At 39.5% G+C, this 24766-nt stretch overlaps 1 protein-coding gene across 1 annotated transcript; it reads right to left on the reverse strand.

Annotated features, from left to right (window-relative positions):
• On the reverse strand, nt 1–24762 carry LOC137938648 (serine/threonine-protein kinase ATR). The gene is made up of 15 exons (XM_068783620.1): nt 24587–24762; nt 24351–24495; nt 24133–24245; nt 23341–23675; nt 23090–23226; nt 18622–18766; nt 17668–18246; nt 17330–17405; nt 16778–17105; nt 14460–15701; nt 2545–5911; nt 1898–2464; nt 997–1620; nt 486–680; nt 1–404 (listed from the first exon to the last, which is right to left on the reverse strand). Exons 1-15 carry the CDS (start codon nt 24744–24746, stop codon nt 237–239), a joined length of 8181 nt encoding a protein of 2726 aa, XP_068639721.1. The 5' UTR covers nt 24747–24762; the 3' UTR covers nt 1–236.
• Nucleotides 24763–24766: the final 4 nt, after the last annotated feature.

The raw sequence follows: 24766 nt of genomic DNA on the forward strand, positions 1-24766 counted from the left end.
ATCACTTAAAATTTGAATCTTTTTTTATCTCTATCATTATTTTTATCTTTATCTCTATCGGCTTCTACATACAACAGCCCATTTCATTATCCCGGAGATAAACTCATCTTACACTTCTATACAAGCATCAGCCAAAACAGAGACACTTTACAAAAGAAAACTGTACATGAAGTGCTCCGATTATAGTGTCTAGTAAAATACAACACTTTCCCATTGAAAAAAAGTCTAGTATAACATTAAAACCAGGGCATCCACCATATATACATTTTGCCAAGGTTTTTGTGTGACACAGCCTCGGCAATCAATCTATGAGCTTGTCCTTCAACCGCAAGAGGCAAAGATGGGGCAGCCATGACGCCAACAACGATCCCTTGAAGCCTAGCTTCAATGTTGCTGATGGCCCTCTGAATATTACAGTAATAAACATTGTTTAGCTACTTGCTCCTTTTGCAGAAAACCTGTATTTGACTGATTAAAATTCATACCTGCGCATGGGGATTTTGAACTTCTACACCACTTGACTTGTGAGACTTTGTCCACTCTACCAGAGGATCGTGAATAAATGTTTCTAGAACACTCAACAGAGTCTCCCGGTGTGTCCTCAAAACTGAAAGTGTGATTTCACAAACTCTCAAGAAAATGCCCTCGTATCCAGTGATGCCCAAACCATCAATCATATTCTGCATTCAGGAGACATGAAAATGAGGAATATTTTGACAAACTAGTCCACAGATTCTTGAAAGTATGAAAATCTGTAAGCAGGACCATGCAAAAAAAGTTCACTAATTAAGGCCAATATTTCACTCGCAAAAGAAGCCCTTTCAGTAAGCTTAAGATGAAAACTACAAAGGAAACATAAAAATAAATCACAACATATAATCAAAAGATATAATTAGATTTTCAGTTTCTTCATGTGCATCTTCATATGTTGGGTTTTATTTTCCAATATTTATGCAATCAATAGCAAGATCAGAGAAATAAAAAAGAGTTCCATGCCTGTGTCAGTCTGAAAGGTACCAACTCAGGCTTTTCTAACTGCAAGCCCTTGTCGAACAAGCAACTGAAATCCACATGCACACAATCACCAGTTGTGGAATCAAAGAGAATATTCTCTCCGTGCCTGTCACCCAAGCCCACAATGTGCCCTACCATGGACCAAACAGCTGTCGTATGTGCATAAGCAACCCGAGCCCTGAACCAAGCAGCCGGCTCCGAGAATGTATGCAAGAACCATCTGTGGAAAACAGGAGGAAACATTGGAAGAATTTTAGTTTGCAGCATCTCATCTTCTGGCATCTTACCCTGACACTGATCATATATGCGCTTAATAATAGGGTTCGTCTTCTGCCGATCAAACTTCCCACTAGTTATATAAATGTCTTGGAGAATATGGCGGAGACCACGAGTATGTGGAACCCACTCAACCATTCCACAATCTTCTGTCAGAGGGATCACAGCAAAGGTACGAATGTACAGCTTTCTCCTGCGGCTCTCTGGGTATTTTGATAAAAGGCAGTTAATCGTTGCTGTGAACTCCATCATACGAGCATCTTTCCTCAGGTCATCCTTAGGCTTGCAAAGAAATGGACGTTTGACACCATCGCTACCGAGAAAGATAACCTGAAAGATTCAAATCATCCAGTGTAATAGAAACAGAATGTTATTCATGGCAGGGTAAGCCACAATCATGTTCGTGGTTAAGGCTCAAAGATCTACATTTGTGAATGTAGGATGAATTCTTTTGCAATTATATTTCAGCCATTTATTGAAATCTTTTGAACCTGACTAACCGATAGTGGGCAATCTCAGTAAGAGTTCATAACACTCCCAAAAGGATCTCATGCCCTTATTGATAATAAGTAAAAGGAAGAAATAAATATATAGTAACGTCACGTACTTTCTTGGGTCGCTGAAGAGATGAAAGGATTTCTGCCTCATCTGAAATTCCCGATATAGTTGCAAGCTCTGTCGATGAGAATATGTCAATTTTTGACTGAGTAACACTTTCATCATATGTTGGCAGTGTCACTGTTAGTGCCTGTTGAATTGGCATTATAATATCTAGTGGCATCATCCGTTTTAAGGCACTAAACTCTAATCCTATATTAATAGTCCTTGCTTTCGTTTGTCCAGAATGAAAGCACAACTTTATGAGGTGCTCTGTAAGGCCAGCAAACTGAACAAATAAGCCACCGATATCATTTCCCCGATATGAACCTTTTCGTGCAGCTTGAATAATCTCAGCAGCTGCATCACGCCTTGCTGCTACTGTAGATTTTGAAACCGCAGCCATCGTCCAAAGAGCTTGTTGTGGGTATTCTTGAAGAACAGAAGTTATTATAAGTTTGACCAAGCGAACTATCTCCTCATTGTGATGGCAAATTCTAGAGACCAACTGAGATAGAACTGTTAGCCACTGATATGTAGGCAAATCCTTAAGACATCCCCGCATGATGCTCATAACCTGTTACAGAATGAAATAGGTTGAGGAACATTTTAACAGGTTAAAAGAAAGAGAAAGTACTGTGATGTTAAACTCTTTACCTTCCCATGAACAGCCTTAATTGACTTGTGAGAAGATAGACCCTCTCTGTGGTACTTTGCTCCAAATTCAAACCACAGGGTTAACAATCGTGGCAGTGCCTGAAAAAGATTCTTGTGACCTCTGTGAAGACCTTTTGCATAAAACAAGAGTACATCAGGAAGATATGACCACCAAGGCTTCTCTTCAGTAGCAGAGACCAGTGAAATATTTCTAGTTCCGTACTGTGGGCCCACTAACCCTTCTTTGTTATCTTCCTGCCGCTTCCTGGCATCAACAAGCAAATCATCACAATATTTGGCCATAAAAAAGTATCCTTTCTCCCACTTGGGTTGGAGTTCCTTCACTCTGGAATAGAGGTTTATCACATCTACTTTTTGCTTTTGACCAGTGTGATGGATCCATCTAGAGTAAAGAAGAAGGATCTTAGCCACATCACGGTTGTCATTTGACGCATGAGTTTCAGAAGTAAATGGCGGGTTTGGCAAAACAAGTGAAAGGCTGGTCAGTGATGAAACTGCTGTGGAGCCCAAAATTTCCGTGGGCATGTTGAGAAGTGATTGCTGAAGTTCTTCAATGGCACAATCAGATTTTCTAGTGGCCCAGAGAAGTTTGGCCTTCTCAATGTGCACATTAGATGCACCTGAAGACTGAGCTTCTAAAATTGCCCGATTGGCTGTCTCATAGTGACCAGCAGATCTGCAAAGTTTTGCATACTGGAGCCAGCAGTTTCCCACTTGAGCCCCAAGACCACTAGCACTAAAAACAAGCCTACGAAAAGCCAAAAGTGGCTCCCTGGCCCACAATGATGGCTGTGTAAATTTGAGTCTGTTGTCCCAGTCCTGGATCATTTTTACAAACGTTGGATCATCCATGGAAAATGATTTCTCCAAGAAAGAATCCTCACCTAAAAGTGAATGGAAGTCTTCTAATTCACGTAGCATGTGTAACTTTACAACAAATGGATAGGCTCGGATGTAAGAGTCCATTCCAGCAGCAGCCAAGGGTGCCAGCAATGCTTGTTTGGACTGAGCAACTTTTTCAGCAATCATAAACTGATCTTTCTTCATTATCGCCTGAAGAATTTTGGCAAGGTTCATGTCAAAGGAGCCGTTGTTTTCAGCACTTCGATTAGAGACTGGTACCTCTTTGTCAGCGCCACAAAGGTATTCATTCATCAAGTCCCACCGGCCAAGCCTCCAAGCTGCTTGCACTCCTTGCATGCACCAAGTTCCCTTGTATTCAGGTACCCTAGAAATTAATCCATCCACATGGACGACCATAGCTTGAAGGTGGCACATGTTCAAAAAACAGTTAAGAACACCTGATTGCTTCTGAACTGAACCGGGCTCCATCTGTAAAGCCTGTTCACATAAAGTCAAAACTTCAGCCCAGTTGCCAGCTTTTTCATTGATAAGCAGTTGGTCGTGAATACTTGCAGATTTCCTAAGATGAGCCAAGCCCGAAAGACCATCAGGCTCATCCAGACCACTATAGATCTCCATCAAAAATGACACATCATTATCATCAAAGACTCCACTCCTTTCAGCAGCCGGATTGAATGATCCAGATTTACTCCTGACATGAGATTCAAAGTACAGTAAAGACCGAGCATATGCCTTGCATCGGAAGGAGGCCTTCGCAAGAGTAACTTTAGGAATAGCAGTGAGCAAGTCAGACACATTACTACACTGCATGAATAATTCATCCAAATCAGACACACCCACATTTTGGGGCTTTGTCTTAGATGACTGCTTAGAAGTAGTAGGATTCATAGACTGTGAAAGAGCAACGTCTTGTTTGACATCATCCACCCATTGCCCAAGATTGTCAAGTAAGGTAAAAACAGCCTGGATGCAAACTTCCCTCTGGCCTCCAGCACCTCCATGAAGGGTAGCACCACAGTTCTCAGAAGCCACAGCATTAAGAACTGATAGTATTTCCTCTGTTATCCCATGACGTGCCTCAGGAGTACCATGGCACACTGCATTAAGCACTAAATATGGTAATAAGTATGTAGCAGTTGGCATATCATGTCGCACTATACCACGACAAGCATTGAAAATACTTGCTCGAGAACCAATAGCAAGAACAGATAACTTCCGAATCCAGCTGGAAATCCATCTTCGGAATGACATGTTAGGTTTGTAAATGGGCCCCAGAAACGTTGATTCAGCAACATTAGGAAGTTGAAACCTTGAGGTCAAGCAGGGTGCAATGATGTCTTTAACATAATTTGAAAACCGGTCCCACAACCTTTGACCCCTATTTTCCATCTCCTTGGAGGCATCTAGTTTGTCATTCTCAGAGACTCTCAGAGGTTCTGATGTAGACTTCCCAATATTCGTATCAAGTGAGGCCTGGCAGCCAGCAACCTTTAGCAGCTCTTGTATGGCCAAAGCAGCACAATCTTGAACAATAGCGTCAGAGGCAGCTCTAAAAGCTCGTGCAAGATGCTTGTGGATCAACTCAAAAATAAGATCATCATCAGAGCACTGAATCTTGAACCGTTGGCACGAAACTACCTTGATCTTGGCCGGGTCCACAGCACCAAGAGCTCCAAGGCAATCTGCACAGACCAGTTTTAGCCGCTGGCCAACTTGGGTCCTTGATTCCTCTGCACATCCCCTAAGCAATGGAGTAATTAAAGTGCTCACGACATCCAAATCTGAAACAACTTCAGCAGCTATAAGAGACGCAACTTCCTCTCTTCTGAGATTTAATAGTTTGCTTAGCTCACATGCCACCATATACCTTACATTCAAGCTTTCATGGTTCAGACCATCCACTGCATATCGCAGCTGGTCCCTCAAAGTCAGAGATCCTCGAGCTTCTTGTATAACTTTATTCACCTCCACCAGGGATGGAATACTGGGCAAGAGAGGGAGTTCACTAATAAGATCTTTTAGTTGGAGCCGGTTCTGAACCACAAGTTCTTCCAAGATATAAACAACTTTTTCCAAATGCAGTGATGAGTTCTCTTTGTACCTCTCCAAACATGGAATAAGGGAAGCCACAACTTGAGAGATCACGTGTTTAATGCTGGAAGGTGACACCTTAGCCAACTGTCTTACAAAGAAGTGCAAGATACAAAGGCCCTCATTCTGGAGGGTTTCTTTCTCAACTGAATGCATTAGAAGCACCATAATTTTGGGTACATACATACTAAGGTGGGAACCCATCATTTCAATCAGCTTTTCTATATGTTTCAAGGCTTGTTTCTGCAGTAAAAGATCCTCAGCATGAAGCATCTTCCTGTCAATGCTGTTTAGCAGACCTACAAAATGGTTCTTCAAAAACCCTGGAAGATCATCAGACCCAGTGAGGATTCTAGCAATCACTTGAATCATCTGAGGAACTCTTGCAATCCTGCAAGAAAAGTAGAATAACTGATCCGCTATTCATTCATGGATATTTCAAGAACAAACAAAATCTTACATAACTTCAACTTCACTTAAAAACAAGATGAGATTTTTGAAAGTGTTAGAGTAGAACTTGGCAGTATGCAAGATTCTCAAACGTCGGACAGTTGACACCTTTGCAAGATATTCTCAGAAAGAATTCCAAAATGTCCAGAAAATACCTATGAATGTTTTATTAACAAGGTTTCACATGTCAGTTTGGTATAAACTGTAAACTATCAGAGACAGGGGAACACATTCACCTTTTTTTTGTTAACAACTATGCCAATCCATGTTTTTCTCATTAAAATCAAAATTTAACCCTCCAGACCATGTAAAGTCACCTAGTTATGTAAAAATATTGGCCAATCAAGTGGTCAACAAAAAAGTATCTTGGATAGTAAAGAGTGTTACAAGGTGGGACCCACCGTGATCACACGAGGTGGCATGATGAGTCATCACACAAGTTAGCATCCTTATCACATGAGTTAGAAGATTTGGCCATCTTCCTTGATTAATGTAATCGATTTATCTTCCTTTGATTTATATAGATTTGGATAATCATGATTGATGATGTAATTAGGGATATTAGGGATCCTATCTTATCTCTAAATATGTCATGAAAATAGTATAAATAGGAGTCTTGGTTGAAGGGTTCAATCAAGCTCTCCACTTCTCAACTCGTGAAGAATCTCTCTCTAGCCTAAACACTTTTTCTCTCTTTTCTCTTCTCTCCTCTCTACCCGAGCTATCTCTCTCTCTTCGCTCTTTGTCTTCTCCCTCTCTCATCTTGCTCTAGGTTTCAATCATGGAGTCCTAAATTCAACATGATATCAGAGCATCAAATTTAGGATCCCCACATCAAAAGAATGCTCCAAAAAGTTATGATCAAAGCTACTCATAGAAGGCTCTTTGTGAAGCAAAATTGAAGCTTGTGAGATAAGTTTTGCATTCTTGTTGTTATTACTACATGCTCTTGGTTTTCGAATCTTTAGAAGATGGTTCAGATGTGATTTTATTGTTGTCTTCATCTTATGAAATTATTGAGATTTATGCATCTCGGATGAGAAGCAGTTTTTTGTTTCATGAATGATGCGTATATTGATATAAAGGAAAAGAAAAATTACAAACCTAGGTCCAACGGCTTGACTTCACAACAAATTGTTGGAGAGAAATGCCCGCCTTGGCCTAGGTGTCTGCCAGGTGATTAGCAGAGCGAGGAATGTGGTTCCATTTACAGCTTAATTGGGAAAAATAAATTACATATTTCATTGAACATATGCCAATGATGCCATGAGGGTCTGACGGAGTTTGCACACTAATTGATAACCACTTTTGAATCTCCTTCAATTCAAAGAGGACAGAGAGGTGGCTAGAGAAAATTTTCAACCCATGCAGCAGTCCTGAGAGTTCTGTTGTGGTAGAATCAAAGTTGCCAAGGGGGTTTGCATAAGAGAAGAGAAGGTCACCAGTTGCATCGTGGATAACACCACCGAACCCTGCTGGACACGGGCAACGGAGAGCACTTCCATCAAAGTTGAGCTTTATATGCCCAGAAGGAGGGAGCGTCCATATAGCCATGGTTTGGGGGGGGAGGAGAGGGCTGAGATAGACCAGGGAATTTGAATTTCCTCCAGTTACGTTCTTTCCAGAGTGCCCATATGATATGACCAATACAGCATGATATAATCATTTTACCTGTCTTTGGGAGTTTGGAGTCAATGAGTGAGAGGATAGTGTCTGCTAAGTTTCCCGAGGCACAATATTGGAGGCCAATTTTATTTAGAAGGGATGTCCAGACTAGATGGGCAAACTGGCATGATAGGAGATTGTGGGCTGTCATTTCTGGGGCATTTTTACAGAAAGGGCAGAGAGGGTCTAGGATATGGGTGCCCCGACAGATTAAGGAATCAGAAGTTAAGATTTTGTTCCTGCATGCAATCCAAATGAAGAATTTGGCACGTGGCGTGGCAAGAAGGTCCCAAGCATAGGCCGTAGGGTGCTTTGGGTGTTTTGTGGAGTAGTTGCTAAGGAATTTGAATGCAGAGGATGTGGAGAAAGATCCTTTGGGACATGGAGTCCAAATTAAAATGTCCGCTGAGTTATTTGGCTTTCTGACAAGGAGGTTGTGAAGGAGTTCGGAGGCAAGAAGAGCTTCAGGATTTGAGAAGCCCCTTCTAAGGTTCAAGTTCCAGTCCCCATTATCTGACCAGATGTCAGAGATAAAGACCTCCGAGTTACCTGAGAGGCCCAAGATTTCTTGGAATTTATTTTTGAGGGGGGATTGGCCCGACCACCAATCATTCCAGAATTTTGTTGAAGCTCCATTTCCAATGAAACATTTTACTGCCATTTTGAACTTGGGGACAAGTTTACCAAGGCAGTTTTGTCAGTTTGAATGTTTTTGGCTGAAAATCGATTTATGTTGAGATTTTTTGGATAAAAGATTATAATTTTGTGGGAACAAAATTTTCCTAATGAAGAAAATTGTTCTTGAGCCTATTATGAGTGGGGTTTTTATCCATTGGATTTCAGAAATCGAATTACTTAGCTTCTATGCTAAGCTTCTCCGTTAACCGAGTTGTTTGAAGAACTCTACTCGGTTTTGTATTTTTTGGAGAATTTTTTTAGAGCCACGAGGTGGCTGATTGTTCTTGGAAAATCAAGCATCGAATATTGTGTTTTACATAAAAGGAATCCAGCACAAAATAAGAAAGGAAGTGGCCAGTTGACACCAATCCATTTGAAGAAAGATTGTTGTTTTTAAAAATCTTACAATATCTTCTTGATTAGGCCTGATTTGTTTGATTTTCGATCAAGTATATTTTGCCTAATTCATGAGGAACTGAATATATACTGGTTTATCTCAAGCTGGAGTCAAATATATTTTTGGAATGATCGTGGAAAGATCTAATTCGGAATTGCTACCTTACCTTACCTTACTTGATCTCATGCTTATTGATTGATTTTTGCTATTCTCCACAAGGAAGACTAAAAAATTAATTATATAAATTTTTGGCCAGCAAGTTGACTGGCATAAGAGGGTTCCCTCCTTGCCTAAAGACTTGATAAGCTCGGGTTCTCCTCCCATCTACTCGAGCTAGCCTTGACTGGTCTTGAATCTCCAAGCAGCTTACTTAGGCAACTTCAAATTAGAGTACAGTATTACCCCTGAATTGCCTCTAATGGCTGAAAAATACATGGGTAACAAGAATGATATTTTCAAGATTGCTACCATACCCTTGCGAGGGATATCAATTTTTTTGAGCTGGTCCACATCGGTTCAACTGTTCATTATAACAAGGGATCTATTTGGTCACCTCACCAAACTTAGGTCACCCATTGATGAAGAAGATATTGCTTATGCTAAGTGGTTAAAAAATGACACTTTGGTAATTAGTTGGCTCATCAACAGTATGGAAGAACCTGTCTCCAACAATGTTGTTCATCTTGACACTGCCAAACAAATTTGGAAGATGTGTGCTAAGTTGTACTCTAGCTCTGCCAACTTACACAGGCCATATGATATTCTCCAAAGAATGTTCAATACTAAACAAGGAGAAAATATCCATGAATATTTGTCTTGTTTTAGAGGCCTTCTTCAAGAATAGAAGTTAGCTCAGCCTACCTCCACCAATGTCTGTCCAAGACAAGCAGAAAGAAGCCTAAGCCACTACCATTTGCCAAGCAAACATTAAGCCAGATCTCAAAGTTGCTAAAAATCAACTCCTTAGCACCTCTGCTATTCCCACCTTTGATGATGTATGTGCCACATTACTCCGCATTCCAGACTCTTCTTCTCCTTCTCCTACTGAAGTGTCATCCACTATGTGCTCCGGGCATAGGGGAACACATCAACCAACCACAATCGAGGTCATGGATGAAATTATAGAGGAGGACAAGGAAAAGGTGGAAGGAATGGTTTTGTCAGAATAGACGGCAAGGAATGCACCCATTGTGGGAAATATGGCCACACTATAGATCAGTGTTTTAAAATCCATGACATACCGGATTAGGTTAAGGCTAATCAAGCCTCAGTAAGTGATAAAAAGGAGGACCAGTCTACTCCATCAACAAAAAAGAAAACCGCTACTGATGATGAGTATAACTTATTCTAGAAAATGAAAACACTGATGGTCTCTCCTCCCAAGTTCCTCCTCAACTACTGTTGCCACCGCCGTTTCAGGTATGCTCTCTGCCACTTCCTCCTCTTCATCCTGGATAATTGACTCAGGAGCCTCCGAGCATCCACTCAGTTTCTCTGTCTCTCGAATAAACTTGTTACCATAGCTGACAGCTCCCAAACTAAAGTTCTTGGGAAAGGATCCACCACTATTATACCATCACTTCTACTCACAGATATTCTTTTTGTTCTTACCTTTCCCTTGAATCTTTTATCTATTAGTCAGCTAACACAACATTTTAATTGTTCAATTACCTTCTCACCCACTTCTTGTGTGTTTCAGGATCTTATAACGAAGCAGGTGATTGGTGGAGGTCGTGAACAAGAGGGGCTCTACTACCTGGACGTGCCTCAAATAAATGCCGTCTCAACCAAGGAAATTGGGACAAGTCTATGACAGAATCAATTGGGACATCCATCTCTTCATCTTCTTTTCCCTACTTGATCCACACAGATGTATGGGGACCCTTGAGCGTCTCAAATATTTCCCTAGTCAAGTACTTTATTACCTTTATTGATGATTTAACTCATACCTCATGGTTATTTCTTTTTAAAGAGTGATCTGAAATACCATCCATATTTAAATCTTTTCATGTTATGGTTGTCACTCAATTTGGTCAGAAAATCAAAGCACTTTGGTCTGATAATGCCAAATAATATACTTCCAAAGATCTTGACTATTTTTGTCAAGAGAATGTCATTATCCATCAAACATCTTGTGCCTACACCCCCTAACAGAATGGAGTTGAAAACGGAAAAATCGTCATCTTCTTGAGGTAACTCGCAGCTTATTGTATACCATGAAAGTCACATACTTTTATTGGTTGCATGTCATCTTTACTGCATGTTTTCTTATAAATAGGCTACCCTCTTCCATTCTCAGTCATAAATCCCCATATTCCTTATTGTTTCCACATGGTGATCCTTTTTCGCTTCCCTTGAAAGTCTTCGGTTGTACATGATTCGTTCATATTACCTCCCCACAACATAGTAAACTTGATCCAAATTTTGTTAAGTGTATCTTCTTAGGATACCCTCACACGCAGAAGGGTTATATTTGCTACAATCTCACTCTCCAAAGGTTACATGTGTCCAGGGATGTAATTTTTTTTAAGACTCTTCATACTACTCTGGCAATGCTCCTCCAGGTCTATCTTCTGTATCAGCCTCTCCTCGACCTATTGTGCCCCGTGCGGAAACTGTTCAACCCCCTGAAGCGCTGGCTGACACCACACCTACGGAGTTTACGGATCCCATTGACTTCTCCTATTCCTTTTGGACCACAATATGATACTCGACCCATTGCCTTAAGAAAAGAACCCAAAACTTGCATTAGGCCCTCTACTTCTCACCCCATATCCAATTTTGTGTCTCACCATCGTTTATCCTCTTCAAGGTGTCAATTTCTTGCGTCTATCTCCTCTATCTCAATCCCAAAGTTCTATCAGGAGGCTCTGAAACATCCAGGGTGGAAGGCGACACTGGACGAAGAAATGCAGGCACTCTATGAGAATCAGACAAGGGGTCTAGTTCCTCTTCCATCAAATAAAATCCATGTCAACTGTAAGTGGGTTTTTACTGTTAAACACAATCTGGAAGGGTCAGTTGCTCGCCTTAAGGCCCGCCTCGTTGCTAAAGGTTATACGCAGTGTTATGGGATCGATTATGAGGAAACATTCTCTCTAGTGGCCAAAATGAACTTGGTACATATTTTATTATCTCTTGTTGCTAATGATTCCTGGTCGTTCTATCAGTTTGATGTGAAAAATATTTTTCTCAATGGGGATAATTTATATGCAACAACCACCTAGATTTGTGGATGAGAGGGAGTCAGTATGTCGATTGAAGAAATCCCTTTATGGTCTGAAACAATCTCCTCGTGCATGGTTTGATAAATTTAGCCAACCACTCATACGGACCGGATTTCACAGATATTTCGTAGATCACTCTATATTTCTTAAAGACACCTAAAGGCAAAGTAATTTTGGCCGTATATGTTGATGATATTGTCTTAACCGGTAGTCATCCTGAGGGCATTCGAAAAACCAAGGAAAAGATCTTGGACTACTTAAATACTTTGTGGGTATTTAAGTACTACAGTCCAAACATGGGATTACACTATCTCAAAGGAAGTATGTCCTTGATCTACTGGAGGAGACAGGAATGATGGAGTGTAGACCAACAGAAAGCCCTATGGATTCCAATATAAAATTATTTGCAGGCACTGGAGAATATGTGAATATTGGAAAATATCAAAGGCTTGTCGGAAAACTCATTTATCTCTGTGTAACAAGGTCGGATATATCATATGCAGTAAGCGTGGTGAGTCAATACATGCACAAACCACAACTTACTCACTAGAAAACACTAGAAAGAATACTGCGATATTTGAAAGGGGCTCCAAGAAGAGGGTTTCTCTATAAGAACCATAGTCACTTCAACATAGAAGGGTTCTCAGATGTAGACTGTGCCAGATCCCTAAATGACAAAAAATCCACTTGGGGATATTATACAATGGTTGGAGGGAACTTGGTTACATGGAGAAGCAAGAAGCAGAATGTAGTTGCAAGGTTGAGTGCAGAAGCAGAAAACAGGGACATAACACACACAGTTAGTGAGCTTCTATGGATCATATCCCTTCTTGCTGAACTGGGATTCTATAAAGAAGCCCCTACGGATCTACATTGCGATAATCAGATGGCAATACATATCACCTCAAATCCGATCTTCCATGAGAGAACAAAACACATTGAAGTAGACTGTCATTTCATACGAGAAAAATTCCAAGCCGGCATATTATCTCTCAAACATATATCCACACAAGGGCAAGTTGCAGACATTCTCACCAAACCAGTCACTCATAAAATCTTGTCCACCATCTCCAGCAAGCTGGGCATTTACAATGTTTTCTCACCCCCAGCTTGAGGGGGAGTGTTGCAAGGTGGGACCCACCATGATCACGTGAGGTGGCATGATGAGTCTTCTCACGAGCTGGCCACCTTATCACATGAGTTGGAAGATTTGGCAATCTTCCTTGATTAATGTAATCGATTTATATTTCCTTGATTTATGTAGATGTGGATAATCATGATGATGTAATTAGGGATATTAGGGATCATATCTTATCTCTAAATATGTAATGAAAATAGTATAAATAGGGGTCTTGGTTGAAGGGTTCAATCAAACTCTCCACTTCTCAACTCGTGAAGAATCTCTCTTTAGCCTAAACTCTTTTTCTCTCTTTTCTCTTCTCTCCTCTCTACCCGAGCTATCTCTCTCTCTCTTTGTTCTTTTTCTTCTCCCTCTCTCATCTTGCTCGAGGTTTCAATCATGGGATCCTAAATTCAACAAAGAGATAGTATAGTTTCATAACTTTCACAATCTCTCATATTGTTAAAGTGCTACCCGAAATTAGAAGACATCATTCCAACCAATAAGCAGAAAATCTTTTCAAGCTCAAACAAATGTTGGACTATTCTCCTACAACAACAACTCTCTCACTTAGACAACTAACCTGAGACATGAAGCACATACACAACTGAAAGATAGGTAAACATTTTTATCCACCCACATTCCCCCTCAAGTATAGGCCTAAACCAACAACGTTGTGAAAACATTGAGAACATACACACATGGGCGATAATAGAGGCCACAAAGAACACAAACATGGGCTCCGAAACCATGTAAAAGTTAAACCAACTTCTCCTAAAATGACTAGCCCAAGTTAGGAATCTTCTTCCCAACTAATAAGCAATAAATCTTTTCAAATCAAACCAATGTAAAACTATATTCCACACAGTACTTTCACTCCCTAACAGCTAGCCTAAGATGCAGAGCGCATATACAGTTATAAACTGATGACTTTTTTTATCTAGCAACACATGATATTTAAATAAAAAACAAAAAACAAACCACCATAAACAAGACCAACCTAAGTTCTTTTTAGTGATTGACTATACTGATCCATATATTGATCCATTTTTTCCTCAATGAGAGTAAATTATAACCCTTAGAACCATTTAAAATTCCCCAAATAGGTGAAAACATTTGGACCATTTTTACTTTTTTTACAGTGCCCATCTATTTTCAGAGATTTTTAGGTTTTCAATTTCTTAGATACTTCACCAGGAAACTGAGAAGTTTTAAATAATAGACCCACATGGATTAATGAATAGAAAAATCTTAGGTTTAGTTGGAAAAGAGGCTTCCAAACTTGGATAATCATTTTAGAATGAACCTAGAACCCAATTTTTACAAAAGGTACTATGCTTTTCAATTTTCTAATAAACACCATTGAGATCATGATCGTCAATCAAAACTAATGTGCATGTACCTTTTGTTAGTCTGCTCTAGATCGCCATCACCAGAAAAGCAAACAAGCTCATCAAGGAGTCCTGGTAAAGCTGCAGCAAGGATCTCATTTTTCTCGGAACCAGTTTGGATGTGATAAAAATTCAACAAGGAGAATAGCTCTTCACCATCATCTCGGAAAAGACCAAAAGCTAGCACTTTTGGTAGCCATTTAACGATCAGAGTAACCAAATCTGTATTTGATTGCTTAGCCAATTCATTTAAAGTAGTGAAAGCTTGCACATTATTATTTTGAGACATTACCAGCTTTGGAATAACTATAGGAATCATTCTCCTCACAAGCTCTTCAACTTCAATGCCAACAACAGCCTCTGCAAATTCTCTTATCATGATAGGACGGGCCACTAGCTTTGTGGAAAGATAATCAAATAGCTCATCACGGATGTGAAAATACTTTGACAATGCTTGTTCAAATCCTCCATTGAAATGTAACTGGCAAGATCTTTGAATAAACCTCGAAGAAGTCATTCTGACAGTCACATGACGATTATCAAGCTGATCAACCAATAAGATAAGCGAAGAAACAAAGAGTTTCGAATGAAGCTCAACAGCATTCATAATCACAGCAATAGATTCCAAAAGAGTCTCAAGAATCTGAGGATCCTCAACACTAACTAAAGCCTTCTTTACTGTGTCCAAAAATTTTTCTTCTTTTGTTTTAGATTCATCAAAATCAACAAATAAGCTTTCTAATATTTGAATTCGCAGGAAGTAACTTATCTGTTGAGAAAATGCTCCCCTTACAGCTTTCTTTCTGTGTAGTAGTAAATACTCAATACATTGTATCCACTTTGTTCTTGTTTGAATTAAGAGCTCACAGGTTCCATGCATGAGAATGCGTGGAAGGATCCCCACACAAGCAACTTGAACCTCATCTGATGACTCATCAAAAAGAAGTATAAAGAACAGATTCAGTAGATTCACAAAAGTATAGTCAAAACGGTCCTCAGTGGCTTCCATCTCAGACGGAGTAAGAATGGAAGTGTATTTTTTTTCATCGTGTTTCACCCTTTTGTCACATTGAGGACACCAGAAACCTCTAAAGAGAATATTGAATGCCTGAACCTCCCTGTCATCACCACTACTCAAGAACAACTTGCAAGAACTTCCATTAAGATCATCAGACCCAAGAAGACAGAACAAATAGCCAATTGAGTGTACACCATATTGTTTAACTAAATTAGAACTGTCATTCGAAAGGAACCTGCAATATGTGTAGAAAAAGGAAATTGAAAGCATGATTAATGGAGCGTTCAATAAATAATAATAATAATAACAAGATAACACAACAATCAGTCTTCTTTGTCTTCGCCCCTGTCTTGTGCCAATACACATGAATCATTTTTCCCCATTCTGCTTTGTGACATATCAGGTCCTTTGTTAGTTAAGCTTTAGCAAGCATTGCTAAACAACTTTGATCTATGTCAGGCAACCTAGCATGCTCACCTAGTTGCAGTGGAATAAAAAAGGAATTGCACATGACTCGTGACAATTGTTTCATGCCGGTCTCAAACTACTTGATACAACTCTCCTTTACCTCAAATTAGACATCGCACTCAAGTATTAACTGGCAATTATTTTTCTTTTTTAACCTACGGATGTTCATAATGCATGAAGAATGAAAAGCATACCAAAAGAGGGAGGAACGTACGTCAACCATGTTAAAGAGATCCTCCAAAAGTTTAAAATGATGGAATACCACATCGTTTGCAAGCTTAACATTGACTTTTTTTTTTAATATTGATAATACACAGACCTCATACTAGAACAACCCAACCTCCACCCACCCACCCCCTCTCCTCAAGGCCCTACCCTTATCCACATCCGGCAGCTATTTGCAAAGTGTGCCACCAAACAACCTGTAGACTCTTGCCAATGACAATGATTTTCATTGAATATGTTTCAGGTCCTCCAAGGAGATGAAAAGTTTTTTGCAAGCCAATTGATTACTAGTTCTGAAATCTCCTTCTACAGGCTGGTGGAATGCACTAGTAAGAAATTAAACCCCCCTACCCCACTCCTTCCCCTTTTTCTATGTCAGCCAAAGAAGAGGCCCCGTTAGTGGTATTTTCACTGAAAGAGGGACCCTCCCCACCTCCCTTGAGAAACTAAGAAGTCATGCAGGGAGAGTTCTCCATCTCCATGTTCCTAACCCGTCTGGTCAGGCCAAGTCAACCACTTCTTTGGTTGAATCAAACCTGGCCTGGTCAACCAGTGAAAAGGGGAAAATAGAAAATGAAATACAATAAACAAAAATAGGCACCAAATACAATAACTTACTCCAGTCTCCGGCACATATGTGGCAGTATGCCACGGCCAGTGCATAAGACCATCACAGGTATAGAAATAATAGCTTCTGCCCTAACTTCTTCAGCTTCATCACTATGGGCCAGATCCAGGACTTCAAGATCACCACCCGTACTCTCTTTAACTCCAATCATAGAGAAGATCTGAATGGAGAGGCATCTTGTTTTCCACAGAGGATGAGAGTTGCTATCCAAAAGAGAATGTGACCAAGGAAGCTTTAAAATACAATTGAAAGCCCCCCTGCCATCCTTACAGCAATCACCCTCATTCCTGGAAAATGTAGTTTCCTCGAGAACAAAGCCTGGATTCAGAGAAAGGCTTAATGAGATATATAATTTTGTTCCAAACAAACATTGAGGCTTATTGATTTGAGAGGAAAGGACATAAAAAAAACAAAGAAACAGAGGGAACTTTAATCTTATAAAAAGTTCAACTCAGATAACTCCCTTATTTTCTTTTAATTTCTCTCGCTTCCTATCCAACCAAAAGACCCAGAGCGAAAAAAGATAAGACCATTTAACTTACTTTGCAGCAGTAATATATTGTGAACAGCATCCAAATAGACTGATAGATCAAACGTTAGTGAATTACTTCTTTTAGCCTGTAACATGTTACCCCAACCAAACCAAGAACAAAACAAGTTAAATTAAATGTAGTATCCAATATATTGATTAGCTAAAGCATTGAATTCAAATTACTTTTATGGTGTGAAAATAGAGCATCGATACTTTTTCAATTTAAATAAATATGCTCAGTATTTTAAGCAAGAAAACATTAATAAATTCAAACTACACTTCCATATTAGAGCTAGGAAAAACCTCAACAATAAAAGCAATAAAAGAGCAACACATGGTAATATATACCTGCTCGTATATCCAAGGCCACCAACCAAGCAATTGCTGAAAAATCTGGAGAGACATTTTAGCATAGGGATAGTTACAGAAGACAATACAGAGCAAGCTAAGAGCCATTAATGAAGTTTCCTTTTTCATAGGAAAACTCATTGAACCATTAACTTTCAAAGCATCCACAAAGGGGAAAAGTAATTCCCGCATGTAATCTGCATACTCTTTGTGCAGTGCAGGTGTAACAATGCAAATATCCTCACCATCCACATTGACTTTATCATCAGAATTAAATGCCTCAGCCCATGCTTTTTGGCGTTTACTCCTTGAATTCTCCAAAATCTGGCCCAATCGCTTCTGTCCAACTTTGTAATTCTCAATACCATTTGTAATGGGAGATTTTGAGCCTCTATTGGCATTGCTGTCAGATTCCTCTACAATACAATCTGGACCAAGCATATCAATGGCCATCCTAATGCATTTAATTAGTGGTAAGCATGGTTTTGAAGTAGAAAGTAGATGAACAAGGATTTCTGGTCTCCAGATGTGGACAGGGCATACTTTCACAATTCTTATATAGGCATGGCACATTGCAACCTAAGAAGACAAACACTTTTCCAAATCAAATTCCAAAAATTTAAATGGAGAAGAAATGCAAAAGATGGAAGTAAGCACTAGAATTTGAGACAGGTGTTTACCTTTTGGATGGATGATTCTGCTATAAACCAGATCCATTTTCTAATTTATTAATTACAAGGATTAAGAATAAGGGACAAAATGAGAAAATAAGTCCGTGATCTCAAGTTTGTTCTCCATATTTCCCACCTATACATGTTGCCTTTGTTCACTAGTCTTATTCATTGTTTTTAAAAGATTTTTTTGAATCAAATAAACTGAGGCTTGCACCCCTGGAGTTGGTACCAAAGCATTAGTTAAACAAGAAAAATAAAAACTGCACATATTTTTATAAACCTTAAGCTCAGGACTGTCCGTGCCCTGAATGGATTTAGCAAAAACAGCAACTAACTCTTCAGCAGTAATTTTGACAACTTCATCATCACAACTTGAGTATAGTACACGAAGGCAAGCACCAACAGAAGAATCATAAGCTGCAGTCCTGCAATAAAAGCCTGTCAAAAGTGCTCCTCCAAAAAACCAGCAAAAAGAAACTAAAAGCTCAAAAACAAACGAAGAAGCAAGACGAACATAAAATACTGAAACAAATCCTTGTCAAGTAAATCGTGAAAAAAAGAATTGCACAAGCCAAAATCATTCAATAGCACAGCTTAGAATCATTAGAAAAACTTTATCTCAATCATAGTAGACCAAAAATTCCCGACCACATTGTTGGTCTCTCCCTGATAGTGCATGGGATTGTCAAAGCTAACCAGTCAGCAACAAGCAAAAAGACGGTTGAGAAAAATGAGAATAAGTCAATTTTCAATATCCAAGACTCAGGCATCAGAAATTTCAGTTTTTTCATAGTCAAGCCCATTACAATATCTTGCTTAAGAACTTTAAATAGAAGGGAAGTAAAAAGATAAATAAGTAAGAAGAGGGGATTAGCTAGGAAATATGGAGCATTAGGGGTACTTTGTACAATAAGGGACATATGAGGGTATTTAAGTAATTATCAAAAGGAAAGGGCAAAAGAAGAGAAAAAAAATCGAGAGAAAGGGAGGAGGAAAAGGGGGAGTCTTTGAGCTGCCCTAGAGAAACAAAAAAAAACAACGAAGGGAGAGGAAGCTCAGCAAAGGAAAGAGGGGAAGAAAGGGAAAAGGAAGTTTAGGAGAAGAAGAAAAAGAGGAGGTAAGTCCGTTTCATGAGTCTCCCTTCTTCCCTTCTCGTGGTTCTTCTCCTTGATTTCTTCTCCCTCCTAGGTTCTCGTGAAAAAAAAAAACTTCTGAATTCTGGCATTTGGTTGAGATTGGTGGTGTTAAACTTGTGATTTTTGCCTAAAATAGCAATCAGACTTTAGTTCTTTTCTTCGGATTTCAGTTGAAAGGGGTTATTATTTTCCCTTTGTGAATCTACTCCCTCTTAGGTTTAACACAACTCTGATTTCTGGATAATGGTTTTTAAGGATTGAGTTTCTCTCTTAGGTTTTTTGGTGAGATTCATACTCTTCCTTGAGTTGCCGTTGATTGGGATTAGGTGTAAGTGCTGCTAGGAGGATGAAATCAGTTCAGCTTTTGTGCTGAAAATTCTGGTTCCTGGATAAGTTTAGTGGACTTACAGATTAGCAAAAAAGGATTTTAGACCTCTTTTAGAACTTCTGATTTCTTTTCTGTCCTAGGTTCTCATCAAAGAGGGATTTGTAATTTTTGTACAAGAGATTGAAATTAGCAAAAAGATTCTTGCTTAGTTCTTCAGATTTCAATTGAATGGATAATGGTTTTCCTTTGTGAATCTTCTCCCTCTTAGGATCTTGTCAAAGAGGGACTTCTGATTTAAGTGCAGAGATTGAAATCAGATCAAATCTAATGCAGCTTTTTGCGCTGAAATTTCTGATTTCTGGTTTCTTGTAAAAGAGAGATTTCTGATTTTTAGCATTAGAGAATATTTATTCTATTAAGAAAGTTATGCTAATTATCTGCTATTAAGGAAGCTGCAGTAGTTAGTTGAGATTTAATTATGTGTTCTCTTATGATTCATTAAAGAAACCTATAGCAGTGTAGTAGTTTATATTGTCGTGGATTTTCAAGTTCTCAATAGTAGATGAGTTATTGTTATTCCATTGGGCTTGTATATGTTTAATCTGCTGGAATCAGAATTGGAATCTTACCTTAGAAATTTAATCAGTTAAATTGAGTGTTGTTAAGGTGCCATGCATGGAGCATGGTTTGAAGATGTGTACATCTACCCCTGTATACATCCCCACCATTGGGCTTGTGTTTGTTTAATCTGCTGGAATCAGAGTTGGAATCTTACCTCAGAAATTTAATCAGTTAAATTGAGTATTGTTAAGGTGCCATGCATGGAGCATGGTTTGATGATGTTTACATCTACCCTTGTATACATCCCCCCTTGATACTAAATGTTTCATTGCGCCTAACCTAATGTTTAACCAAGTCAAGGATGAGAGTTTAGGGTTTAGGGTTTAGAGTTTTTTGAAATAGTGCTGATTTATTAAAAGAGGGAGCTACAAAAGAGCAGAATTACATATTAGGGGGACATCCCAAACAATGAGAGATTGCAGAGAGGTCCCAAGCTTAGCTAATCTATTGGTCGAGGGATTGGCCAATGTAGGAACATGATGCCATGAACAAGAAATAGTAGATACAATGTCTGAGATAGAGGATAGGGTGGGCCAATGGCGCCATGGGGGGAAGCGGATCCCGAACACTAACTGGTGACAACTCTAGAATCCCCTTAAATAAGGAGCTTTCCATGAATCCGGTCCTTGAAAAACTTAACTACATAATGAAGGGCAGTCACTTCAGCGGTGTTTGAATCTGCAATACAAACCAGTCTAGCATAGGAAAGGATGACTTTGCCTCTAAGATTTCTGAATACACCCCTGGTACCCGCCGGGCCCGAGCACCCCAAGGCACTACCATTGAAGTTCTGCTTGATGCAATCACAAAGAGGAGGAGTCCACTTGACCCTGTCAGGAGGTTTATGAGGACCCGACATATGAGCCAGGAGACACCAGTTCCATCGAACAGAAATTCCCACCTAGGGGGCAAATTTCTTCCTGGTGTAGCCAACTACAGATAAGAGCCACAATGGAAGTGATGATACTCTCAATATTGCTTGAACTTGAAGTTGAAGCAGCAGTTGTTGTGCTCCAGCCAAAGACACCAAGAGACGTGAGCTAGGCAAGCGGAGAGAAGCAATTTGCTAATTTTAGGCATTGGAAGGCCTGGACAAATTTCCTCAGCAAGATTGGGATTCATTCATGCATCTCAGACAACCTCATCATGGTCAACCAAATGAGCAAAGGCAAGCAACTTCCAGGTATGGATAAGACCCTATGGTCAACCTACATAGCTCACATCACACGAAGTTGTGGACTAAAAGAAACAACAAAAAGTTCAGCAATAAAGTATCCACTGTTGAAAAGTTACCATTGCATCTCTAAGCTGATCACAGCTTGGATTCGCACTAGGAAATAACTATTTTTTAAACGGACACTAGGAAATAATTTGCAAGCCTAAGAGACATCCCCATCTGAGAAAATTGGAGTACAATCGCTAAAGTGTCTGTCCCTTCACGGCCAGCAGTCATGAAAGGGTACCCCACCAATGGGTCTTTCAAACTAGACTTTGACAGTTGAGCCCTTGGCTGCCCGGGTAGAGCTAGAATTGAAGATGAGACTGGAAATAGTGAAGGCACTATCCTAGTCTCCTACTCAAGAGCACTAGGCATTTGGGACTCCATATCAGCAGAAATCCAAGCTCTTCTCCAAGGGTTTCACCATTTTCCTGGATCACCTAAATGGTAAGTTGCTAATCAAAAGCGACTCAGAGGTAGTGATTGGCTGGTGCTCCCTGAGATCAAACCCTCCTTGGCAGCACTTGAAGACTTACTGATGCGGGACAAAAATATGACAAGGCGTTAATTGAATTGTCATATGCGAAATGAGAGAATATCGTATCAAAATGATGTATCGGAATGAGAAGTAGGAGAATAGAGAAGGGTAATTTAGAAGAAGGATAATAGAGAAGGAAGAAGAAGAAGAAGAAGAGGAAAGGAGAGGGAGAGACGAGAGACAAGGAGATTTCAAAAATTCATTATCCAAGTTGCATTCCACATCCTGTTACAACTTATAAATAACTTAAAATTAAAATAGATAAGATCACTATCTTATCAAATCCACTAAAATCAGAAAGATAAACTAAAATTCGAATTGAAATTTAAAATTCAAAATAGATAAGATCATTATTTGATCAAATCCACTAAAATGGAAAGATAAAATAAAGAATAATTATAACCATAATTGGTGGGTCCACTAGGGCCCAATGGGTATACTGGTGTCCCCACCACTTACCATGAAATTGTGGACATATTTTCTCTTTTTGATTATTCTTATAATCATGTACCAAAATCAGTTAATTCTTTTACTCCCTCGCGAAGCAAGGAGTCTCCTTCCAATCACTTAGTGCAATAGGAGATTTTCTTTCTTAATCCTTGTATTTTTTTCTTAGTTTTTTCATGAATGAAATTCATTTTCTTTAAAAAATAAAAAAAAGCTATAACCTGGAATTTTAGGAAGAGACACCAAGTCCAGTGTATTTTCAGAGTTCATCCATAAATAACCTCAAAAGGTGACTTGTCTATAGACCTGTTCACCATATTATTATGAGCAAATTCTGTGTGAAGAGAAAATAAGTACATTTTAAGGGGCAAACAACGAACAAAAAGCACACTGCAGCAGAAGGGGTAATAGTACATATTTAAGGATCACGATGAACATTATGGTTCTGTGTAGAAATACCTGAACCTTGAGAGTTCCTCTTTATCTTTGCTTAAGATAACAGTAATTGACCTAATAAGATTCTCGTAGGGAACAACTTCTGCACCCATTTCTGCATCCATTACTGCCGTGGTAATACAGGCAAAATCAAAGCATGCCTTCCATAAAGAAATAAATATTAGATACAGATAAAGAAGTAACAATAAAAAATCACTACTTGATTAAATAATAACAGAAAAGGTTATTCAAGATTCAAGTGAGAAAGTGCACACCACATGCAGAGCAGCATCATCATAACGCAATAGAGAACAAGTGGCAGAAACAAATGGTGCAACAGTAAGGCCTTCAACATAGAGAGTTCCTTCAGTTAGACATTTGGTAAGAAGCTTAATAATCCAAGTTGCAAATGGCTGCCACCTCACTGTATCAGTGAGGTCAATCACAACACCAAGCTTGTCTTCTGGTTTGCAACATGAGGGAATGTCCCCAAAAAGTGCTTGTGTACCAGCAATGCCAGAAAAGCTCTCATTGAAACAAGTTAATGAGACTTTAGGTGAATCTGCTGCATCCGATTTGTTCGTGTATAGTAATGCCACATATAAGAGATCTGTAAATAACCAACATATTTTAGATTTAAATAATAACAATTTAACTTAAAAATGAATAAGTACCAGAAAACCAGTTCACTTCCACTACTAGAGTCATATGCAGAAACCTATACTGGAGCAAATGAGGCTTGTTATGTGAGCGCAATGCTGACAATACTGTCTATAAGGAGATATTAATAGATGCGACTAAATTAAGAGTGTCGCATTGCAGGGTGGTGAAAACTGTTCTGACTACACAAATTTGGAGGTTCGTATAGAACAGCTTATCGATTTTCACTAGATAGCTTTTTGTAAACCGCCTATACTAGCGGAAGCCACCATTAATCAATCCATATTATGAAGCAAAATTCGTAACTATCGCTCCTAGACTAGAAATGAAGTACATTAAATTTTGTTGGGCCAGGACATAAATCAGTTTTATTCTTCCCATCGAAATGCTAAGAGCATTAGACTTACCTTCGACAGCCAACATGGCGTCTGAGAAGAATTGACGATATGCTTCACGGTCCCCAGTGCGGAGCAAAGATAAAAGTGACCCAACTGCGTCAAAAATCACCCCATGACGAGAGCTGAACTTCCAAAGCACAAAATAAGGAGAGTGTCACATTGGTAAAAAACAATTGCAAGGATCAAATAAATTAAACAATGTGAGGGCACGGTAACAAATTATTGACCGGAAAGTAGGCTCCGCGAAGAAGGGTAGGATGCGCCCAATGATGGGAAGGACTGCAGCAGCCTTTCCATGAAAGAAAACTCCAGGGAAATTCCTCGCGGTGTGTGAAAGGAGTTTAAGTACCGCAGTAACCTCTCTCTCATTAGCTGATGGAACGGAAAAAACACGATGGCAGAGTGAGCAGAAGTTGGCGATGACAACTGTGAAAAAACACAAAGAGAGGGAAGACAAAAAAACCTGCGGCAGAAGGGAAGACATATGCTTGGAGTAAATTGGGAAGGACCGCCCTGAATCGAACCTCCAAGGGATCAAGATCGTCGCTGCGCTCAGAGGGCGAGCCGGAGGAGGCTGCAATGCGCTCCCGAAGCTCGTGGACGAGGCTGGAGAGGCTCGCCATGTCGCTACCTCCCACGCAGG

The sequence above is a fragment of the Aristolochia californica genome, unplaced genomic scaffold (genome assembly GCF_029961685.1).
Source record: "Aristolochia californica isolate CCGP_79_NKW_82.1479 unplaced genomic scaffold, dmAriCali1.0.hap1 SCAF_8, whole genome shotgun sequence".
NCBI classification, from domain to species: Eukaryota; Viridiplantae; Streptophyta; class Magnoliopsida; order Piperales; family Aristolochiaceae; genus Aristolochia; species Aristolochia californica.